Source organism: Lampetra fluviatilis, chromosome 3 (genome assembly GCF_964198595.1).
Source record: "Lampetra fluviatilis chromosome 3, kcLamFluv1.1, whole genome shotgun sequence".
NCBI lineage: Eukaryota > Metazoa > Chordata > Hyperoartia > Petromyzontiformes > Petromyzontidae > Lampetra > Lampetra fluviatilis.
Window position 1 is genome coordinate 22,960,191 of NC_136277.1, and position 9,971 is coordinate 22,970,161.

The following is a 9,971-nucleotide window of genomic DNA, read 5'->3' on the forward strand; positions in this document are numbered from 1 at the left end:
GGCGCTGTGAAATAGTGGCAAGGTAAAACTTTAAACTACTAAAGTTTGATTGTCGTTCTTGACCGGGCTACCATTTGCAAAGAGCACAACCCAAATACCACGCGCCTATCCGTGCTACGAATTTCCAACACCCTGCCCCCCTCCCCCCCACGTGACCAACCAACGGCCAATCCCAGCGCGCACGCTTTCGGCGGTGATGACGTCAACGCAACCGCCGCCAACGCCCGTGCGTGACGTCATCGCACAATCCGCGCGCGTCACCGCTGGCGGGCGTGACGGTAAATGACGTCATCGCCACACGGACGTCGCCGTGGCGACGGGGTGGGTGCGTGGCAGCATTCACATGCGACGCAAGGGCGGGGGGGGGGCGGGGGGGGCGGGGCGAGTGGTTGCTTCCCTTTAAGGGGCCATCCATTGAGTCGGTTCAGTAGCAAAAATCTGTCAAAACTTGACCCCTCACCCCCTATCTGTACGCACGCTTGACGCACCCCCCCCCCATAATCTTATAGAACGTCCGATATTTAATCCACGCAGAAACGATCAAGGATAGACAAATTATTATCAAGGCTTCACCCCCACCCCCCACCCCGTTTCCTATGCGTACATTGACAGTATAATCCTCCCCCCCATACGCAAGCTACACATTTGCTACACATTTGGGTTACCCCCCCCCCACTACCCGCTCCATGCGTCCGCACTGAGTGGATGACACAGAGGCGAGGCAGCTTTTATAATTCCGCGGTGCATTCTCGCTCGGCCAGTCCCGCACCCCTTCTCGCCCCGCCCCTCTCCCCCGCTGCCCCCGCCCCTCCCCCAGTGACGTCAATTAAATTACCCGGAAAAGTAAATTAATTAATGAAAGCGGCGTTCCTCTGTGGCGAGGCGCGGACACGACCAAGAGAAGTCCCCCTCCCTCCCTCTCGTCTCTCTCGTCATTCACAAAGACTTTAGACTCTTTTTTTTTACTCTTTTACCCCCCCCCTGCCCCCCTTGCCCCTGCCGCCGACTCTCTCTCTGTTTGTTTTCTGACCGAACGGTGAATCGTTGACGGGACGGGGGCACTTTTGTTGTTGTTGTTGGGTTATTCGGCGATGGTTTTGATGGTGATGATGATGGTGGTGGGGCCAGTTTGACATCGACATCCCAGCTTCTTCTTCTTCCTCTCCCCCCACCACCGAGTCCATGTGTCGAGAGCGAGGCTCTGAATCGTCGTAATTCGCTCTTAAGTTTACTCGGCAGTTATCCGTCGATTACTTAATGAAATACCGGTCGGTCATTTGAGTTTTGTACACCGAACAAGTCCTTTAATTGGCGCCGCGTCCGACCAGCGCAGCTGCGTAATCGATACCGACTCCGATGAGCTCGTTAGCGTATTGATTCTATCATCGAATGGTCAAACATTGATCGATCTAAAGTTCAGCGCAGACTTTAAAGTTGACGAGGTAGCCTCTGGGTAGTGGTCACTGGCGCAGTTGAGGTTTGTTCCATTGTGTAATTGACTTTGCGTAATTATTATTGATTATTAATCGTTAACGTTGAAATGTTCAACTTTGTTTAGCGTCGTCCTGTTCGTGGCGTTGTTACTATGTAACTCGAGTTGTCTTTATTAGACACGGAATCGTCTTTATATATTTTTGTAATCGCGAGGCAACGAGACTCACCGTCGTCGGTGTTTTTTTAAATCGCTTTCAACAAGTTTAAGATGAATTACAATGTAAAGTTTTTTTTGTAGACGTGGTGGGTGAATTATCGCAATAACTGTGATTTTGAGCAGGAGTTTGGAGGCATAATAAACATGGAAAAAGCACAGATTTAACGAATATATTGCAGCACAATTTACTGAATTATAATCTGTGTCATTCATATATTTGTGTGTAGTGTATATAATCTCATCGACTTGGAACTAACACGTTATAACCTACTTTTTACTGCGTTACCAAAAATAGTTTACTTAAACGTAAAGTAAAATTGTGGTAAGAATAAAGCAATAACACAAACTTTCCATTAACTTATTACCAACTCGATATTGAGTTGACCCCAGTACTCAATCAACGTCCTCGCAGACCGGTGTGGAGGTGTAGAGTCCCGCGGGGATAGGAAGAAGTCCCATAGCGGTGACCTGCGGGACCCCCACTCGACCGCTTGCTTGCTAAGAGCCACAGTGGTGGCCCAGGACAGAGACGAGGCCACAACTGGAGGAGCCACTCCGCCTGTCACGAGAAGGACCTCCCCATGGACCCCCCGGCCCATGACCCCTCGCCTCCCCCTCCCACCACTCCCCTCCCGCCGTCCCCCCCGTTCTTCCCCCACGGGAGATCTCTCCTTGATGAGGAGGCCGAGGGCTTCGCCCTGGGTTTCGTCAGGGCCTTGGAGGCCATGCACACGGCGGGCTCTGGGCCGTGCCCGGGACAAGGCTCGGCAGGGCACGGCGCCGGGCACGGGCAGCCCTGCACTGCCCACAGCGGGGGCAGCAATGGCCTCGCGGCAGGACCGGTGGCGATGGGACTGCCCCTGGCTGTCATTGACTTTGACTCCCAGGTGAGAGTTGCGTTGTGGCATGCGGCGTTCGGCTCTTTCTCCCCCACCACCACCCTCGCAGATCCACGCCAAGGCTGATGGAGACCCAGAGTCAAAACTCGGGTCTGGGTGGCTCTGGCACTGACATTGCGGACCTCCTGAGCCACCCGGGGGAAAGCGGACTCATCGGAGCGTGGGATTGCAGAGGCCGTGTGTCTCCCGTGCTTAGCAGAGCATGGGTGTGGATGCGTGTGTCTCTGTTGACGGTCCCGAGTCGGTCGTGTAACTCCATGTTATCACGAGCAGGGGCCCAGTCTCTGTTCCCTCGACGCGGTGCTGGTACCTTAGTGGGGGTTCCCTGCTGTGGATCCACAGTCGAACCTGGGGCTGTTGATCTGACCCTGAGAGACGGCCGGGTGGCCCAGTCAATTGGTAATGGCCATATCATGGACACTTTGCTTCCTGGAGGTGCTGGGTTTCTATCTGGGTTTAATGTGACCATGTAGCGAGTTGATTGTCTCCGTCCAGGTTAATAATGACTGCTCAAACCAAACTCCATGAAGACTTTAGATGAATGCTTGTCTCCGTGACTCCCCAAGTCTTAAGCAGGTATTAAGGTGGAGAGGAAATTACAAGAATTGTCTACGTCACTGTCTTTCCCTTCAACTGTGTCTGCACGACAAAGGATAATCTCAAAGTTGACTGTGTTGTCTCTCTATTTCAGTGTCTCCCTGTGTCTCCGTGTGTCTCGCTGTGTCTCTGTCTGGAGAGCATTTCTAAGTGAAGTGTAAGGGGCAGATGAATCATACGTACCTCGGGGCAGATGAATCATCCGTACCTCACAGTGTCTCTGAATCTTCGTGTCCCGGAGTGTCTTCTCAAGTCTACTAACCCCCATGTGTTTTCACATGTCTCGGCAGCATCTCAGCGTCGACAGACAGAAACAGAGGAAGTGTCACTACCATACAGCATCTCTCTGATAGTCTCTCTCTGTGTCTCAGTGTTTCCTCGTGTCTGTTCATCTCCGTGTGTCTCTCTGTACATCTGTCCATGTCTGATGAGCGTCTCAAAGCATAGAGGATGGGGCAGAGGAATTATCTCTACCTGACCGTTTCTCTATTAATCACATTGCCTGTGTGTCTCCTTGTGTCCGTATTCATCTCCACGTGTCTCTTGTGTCTCCACGTGGCTCCGTGTCTCTATTATCTCCGTGTGTCTATAGTAATCTCCCTGCCGCCCATGTGTCTGTGTCTCCGTGTGTATGTCTCAGGAGCGTCTCAAAGCGGAGAGGAAGAGGCAGAGGAACCGGCTGGCCGCCTCGCGCTGTCGACACCGGAAGCTGGAGAGGATCTCTCGCCTCGAGGAGAGGGTGCAGGCGCTCAGAGGGGAGAACTCTGCTCTGCAGGTCTTTTACATCCCCTTAGCGGGCCCACAGCCTGCACTTATGTCCACTCAGACTGAAATTACTATTGATTCAACGCGTACGTTTACACACGCATAATGTACGCATAGACACGTTTTGTCCACCCTTCACCAATCCGCACTGACCAGCGCAGTGAATTGTGGTCAACCATAAACACTGTCGGGGAGCAAGTGCTGTAAGCAAGCACCTGATCGTGCTGATCGTGCTGATCGTGCTGATCGTGCTGATCGTGCATGAGGGGGTTGTGGCCGGCACCATCCGCGGTTGTGTCCGTCTTCCCAGGGCTAATGTTCACATACCACATCAGGTACCCATTTAAGGCTGAGATCACCTAGGGGAAGGAGGCCCGGGACAAGTGCTGATATCACATGCCACTGGTGTTGTTTGTGGCTGGGAATCGAACTGGGATCGCCAGTTTTTTAGCTTTAGTCCCCTGATCACTGGGAGGCCAATCGCTCCGTGCCAATGCCTCCACTTGGCTGGTTCCACCTTCACGGCAACACTTTTGGATTCAGTTTACCCTCAACTTAAAACAAGCAGCGCATTGCACTCTTAAGTGTTTTAGTTATGGATTTTTTTTTCTAATTTTACGGTAGATATTGGTTAATTGTTCATGAAACATTCGATAACGTTATGATATTTGTTTTAATTGGCTCCAACAGAGGTGCTTTTCTGTCCTCTGGATTTAGTCCTCCGCCCATTGGCGTTGTCTTTGGCTGCAACTCCCTCCATGCTGTCCAATCTTGAGCTTTCTTCCTCGTTTCACTGTGCGCGCCCCCTCCTCGCCCCCACCACTCCCATTGCTTCAAGTCATCTCGAAGCATCTCTCTCTGCCTCCTGGCCTCTTTCCCAACGTCCGCCCCTCTAAAACTTCCTTCGTCGAGCCTTCACCTCTGAGATCGTGCCCAATCAAAATCGTTTGCCTCATGTGGATTGTTCAAATTTGACTTCTCACTTCCTGTCCCCGCTCGAGAACTTCCGCATTACTCATTCTCTGTATGCAACATACAACACTCCACTCTACACTCGAACTACACAACACTCTACACTCGAACTACACAACACTCCACGCTACACTCATACAACACTCCACTCTACACTCGAACTACACAACACTCCACGCTATACTCATACCACACTCCACTCTACACTCGAACTACACAACACTCCACGCTACACAACCACACGCTCAACTCCACGCTTCACTCATACAACACTCCACTCTACACTGGTACGACACAACACTCCACGCTACACAACCACACTACACTCAACTCCACACTACACTCATACAACACTCCACTCTACACTCGAACTACACAACACTCCACGCTACACAACCACACTACACAACCACACTACACTCAACTCCACACTACACTCAACTCCACGCTTCACTCATACAACACTCCACTCTACACTCGTACTACACAACACTCCATGCTACACAACCACACTACACTCAACTCCACGCTTCACTCATACAACACTCCACTCTACACTCGTACTACACAACAGTCCACACTACACTCAACTCCACACTACACTCAACTGCACACTTCACTCATACAACACTCCACTCTACACTCGTACTACACAACACTACACTCAACTCCACACGACACTCTACACTCGTACTACACTATACTCTTGTGGCTCTCTGCTCATTTGTCTAGTCGCAGCATTCTTATCTTATGTAGATGTTCTAGCGCCTTTATTTAAGGCGCCTTTATTTAAGGCGCTTCACAACAATCATAATGATGATAGTGGTTGAAATAAAGAGGGGTTGTTATTAGAAGTGATGGTGTAGCTATGGTGATAGGACAGGTGGGGGAGTGGTTAGGGGGGGGGGATTAGGGTAGTGATAGGGGCTGGAGTAGTGGTAGGGGTTGGGGTAGTGGTAGGGGTAGTGATGATAGGGGTTGAGGAAGTGATAAGGGTTGGGGTAGTGAAAGGGGTAGTGATAGGGGTTGGGGTAGGCCTGGTCGTAGCTAGGGGGCAGGGAGTAGCAGTAGCAGGATGAGCAAGGGAGAAGAGATGGGGGGGTTGTTTTAAGGGATAAGCGCAAGCAGATTGTAGTGAAGACGATTGTTGTGCAGTGGGTGTTTGTTCGAGTGAAGGTGAGCAAGAAGGGAAAATAAACAAAATCGTGATTTGGCGCAAGGCGAAGGAGGCCGAGTGCTGATTTTCCCATGGAAATCCTGACTCTAATCTCCATTACGCATCCAATACATTAGTATTACTACTACGCTTGCTTACCCAGAAAAGCCTCACCAAGTCTCAAGACTCTCTCTCAGGAGGGTTTTGCCAAGGTGTCAGAGTCTGGGGCCATCTTCTGTGACAATACTGCCCATATACTCTAATGGACTCACTTTTATTGACTTGATAAGTGTCAATTTATGAGCTGCTTCAACTATACTTACCACCATACTCTTAGGTTTTTCGGTAAAGTCACGTAAGTAAAAAATAAATATTAAAATTGAAAAAATAATAGAAATACAAGTCTCCGTCATCAGGTGGGACTGTTTCAAGACAGTAAATCTGGCTGTGACGGTCCCACCTGATGACAGAGACTTGTGTTGCCTCCGAAACGTCGTGATTTATTATTTTATTTCTATTATTATTTCAATTATATCATTTATTTTTCCCCTACGTGACTTTACCGAAAAACCTAAAAGTATGAATCCTTGCAGTAACGAAAGCTTCAAATCTAGAATTATACTTACCACCACCTGTGGATCCACCACCCACGGCATTTGACATTGCTGTTGGAAGTGAGGCCAGCACCCCACCTCCGTGCGAGTCAAAGCAAGGTGTGGCCGGCAAAGTGATATCGTTGGCTCTGCCTGATTGGCCTCTTGATCACTTGACTGGAGGAGGCCTCTTGTCACATTGTGACTCTGTGATTTGGCCAGCAGTACATTTCACATGTCAGGCAGTGCATTGGCTGGGAACCTGAGAATCCCTGATGAATGTATCTGTATTCAACTTCTTTACCACCATATGTAGCCAACCGTGTTAAATGGAGGTACTCAATAGCTGCATATATCGATATAAACCAATCCGCTCACCCCAATTGTGGCCGAAACAAAGCTGGCTTAGCTGAGAAAAAAATAAATGGTAGATATAGTTTGATTGTTGGAAAATACTTTTAAATTTTTTAAACTGTACAGGGTGTGTAAACCGCAGCCCGGCCACTGAAATGCATTGGAAACATTTTTGATGTGTATCCTCCTACTTCTGATGCAATTGTGTGTGTGTGTGTTTGTATAATTTGGGGCGTGACAGTGCAGTGGTTAGCGCATAGCACTACGAGTTTGATTCCCGCTCACAGCCAACATCAACAAATATCTTGACCGGTCCTGTGCCTCCCATAGTTCAACTCTGCCTTAAAAGAGTACCCATTTTCGGTGTGTGAAAGTGGCCAAGCTTGATGTTGGCCACACCACCGTGCCAGCCTCAATAGGTGCTCGCTAACAACCCCTTACCCATCTGTCTGTGTAGGCTACGTGGGGTATCTGTGTATAACTTGTGTGTATGTGTGTGTGTGCGCATATATACAGGCGGCTGCCGGTTCCCTGAGGCGCCAGGTCGCCGGCCTGCGTCGTCGTGTCCTCTCTCACCTGCATGGCGGATGCAGCATCACAGCTCCCCGTGGCACCGGTGGGGGCACGGGCGGAGGGGGCCCTGCCCAAGAGGCCTGCTGAGGGGACTGGGGGGGGGACGTGGGGGTGGGAAGGGGGGGTGCAGACTCCCATCCCTGCTCCACGCACGCGCTTATACACCCACCCGCTTATACACCCACTCTCAACATGCCTCGCGCACTCATTCCCAAAATGTCTCTCGCTTATACACCCATTCCCATAATGCGTCGCTCGTTCTCAAAATGACTTGCTCACTTGTACACCCACTCCCACGATGCCTTGCTCACTCTCATCATGCCCCATTCACGGATACACACTCCCACAATGCCTTACTCTCATGACTAATTGCTCATGCACCCACTTCCAAAATGCCTCACTCATTGACCCCACGTGACCTCACTCATTCACTCTCATGTCTCGCTCACTCCGATAATGCTTCACTCTCATACATTATGTACACACCCGTACATATGTACATACACACACAAATATGCACTTGCATATGTATATATACACACATATATACGGCCTCATATGCACACACATGTATATACACTTACACACTTTACATATATTCAATTATACATAAGTATACACAATATGTATATATACATGCAAATATATCTACACTGTAAGCTGTAATATTCACGAGTCAAATCTGCATTCGGGAACTGTTAATGCATCCGATACGAAAACCTCACCTCATCCAACACAGAACTCATCCGATGACTACAATGAATTTTCATCAAATTTTTATTACAAAAACTGCTGGCGCATCCGATTCAGAGCCCTGATTTCATCCGATGCAGAACCTCCGTCTCATCCAATACAGAACCCTGGTCTTAATCATTACAGAACACGTTTGTGTAATCTGATACAGAACCCTTGTCTTGTTTGGGTGCCTTTGTCTAAAGTCAAAAGTTTATACACTAAGTATTATAACTGACAAAGATATTGAGAAATGATCCTTTATTAATATGTTAACAAAGTATGTCTTAAGAATATTGCTCAGTTAAATATATATTCTGATTAAAAAATAATTTAATCAAAGATTGGTATGTGGACATTGTCATTAAAGTTTTTTAAGTGGTAAATTTTTGCGAATTATTTGTCAATGCTGGGTTCATGTCTGAGACGAAGCCAAACCTTTGATTTTATAACTGCCCTAAAACACAGCTCCACCTCTTAACACTATCACGGCTCCGCATCTACCCCTGAACACAACCTCTGATTTGCTAACCCTTCTGAAACTTTGCACTCTGGTCGGTTTTTTTTGTATTGTTGTAACTTGGACCCGCCCCCTTCTGGATATCTGAAAAAGAGCTTCATAGCTCATCGGATTTCTCCAGGATAAATAAAGATTGATTCTGACGGCCTCGCCTCGAGCCCAGCCTCACCCCTACCACAGCCCCCACCCCTACCCCTCACACAGCCCCCACCTGTACCCCTCAGCCCCTACCCCTCACACAGCCCCCACCTGTACCCCTCAGCCCCCACCCCTACCCCTCACACAGCCCCCACCTGTACCCCTCAGCCCCCACCCCTACCCCTCACTCAGCCCCTACCTCTTCCCCTCACACAGCCCCCACCTCTACCCCTCACAGCCCCCACCTCTACCCCTCACACAGCCCCCACCTCTACCCCTCACACAGCCCCCACCTCTACCCTTCACACAGCCCCCACCTCTACCCCTAACAGCCCCCACCTCTACCCCTCACACAGCCCCCACCTCTACCCCTCACAGCCCCCACCTCTACCCCTCACACAGCCCCCACCTCTACCCCTCACAGCCCCCACCTCTACCCCTCACAGCCCCCACCTCTACCCCTCACAGCCCCCACCTCTACCCCTCACACAGCCCCCACCTCTACCCCTAACAGCCCCCACCTCTACCCCTCACAGCCCCCACCTCTACCCCTCACAGCCCCCACCTCTACCCCTCACACAGCCCCCACCTCTACCCCTCACCCAGCCCCCACCTCTACCCCTCACAGCCCCCACCTCTACCCCTCACACAGCCCCCACCTCTACCCCTAACCCAGCCCCCACCTCTACCCCTAACCCAGCCCCCACCTCTACCCCTCACAGCCCCCACCTCTACCCCTCACACAGCCCCCACCTCTACCCCTCACACAGCCCCCACCTCTACCCTTCACACAGCCCCCACCTCTACCCCTAACAGCCCCCACCTCTACCCCTCACACAGCCCCCACCTCTACCCCTCACAGCCCCCACCTCTACCCCTCACACAGCCCCCACCTCTACCCGTAACAGCCCCCACCTCTACCCCTCACAGCCCCCACCTCTACCCCTCACAGCCCCCACCTCTACCCCTCACAGCCCCCACCTCTACCCCTCACACAGCCCCCACCTCTACCCCTAACAGC

General features: G+C 50.7%; 1 protein-coding gene across 1 annotated transcript; it reads left to right on the plus strand.

Moving 5' to 3' along the window:
- Positions 1-861: 861 nt before the first annotated feature.
- On the plus strand, positions 862-7,647 carry LOC144950096 (uncharacterized). The gene is made up of 4 exons (XM_078880148.1): positions 862-922; positions 2,064-2,538; positions 3,788-3,922; positions 7,504-7,647. The coding sequence occupies exons 2-4, from the start codon at positions 2,233-2,235 to the stop codon at positions 7,645-7,647; spliced, it is 585 nt and encodes a 194-aa protein (XP_078736274.1). The 5' UTR covers positions 862-922; positions 2,064-2,232.
- The last annotated feature ends 2,324 nt before the right edge of the window (positions 7,648-9,971 follow it).

What these genes read in the sequence shown, in the direction of transcription:
- LOC144950096 (XM_078880148.1), top strand. Translation starts at nt 2,233, where the DNA reads ATGGACCCCCCGGCCCATGACCCCTCGCCTCCCCCTCCCACCACTCCC. An exon ending in TCATTGACTTTGACTCCCAG is followed by an intron (nt 2,539 to 3,787) that starts GTGAGAGTTGCG and finishes TGTATGTCTCAG; the next exon opens with GAGCGTCTCAAAGCGGAGAG. An exon ending in GGGAGAACTCTGCTCTGCAG is followed by an intron (nt 3,923 to 7,503) that starts GTCTTTTACATC and finishes GCATATATACAG; the next exon opens with GCGGCTGCCGGTTCCCTGAG.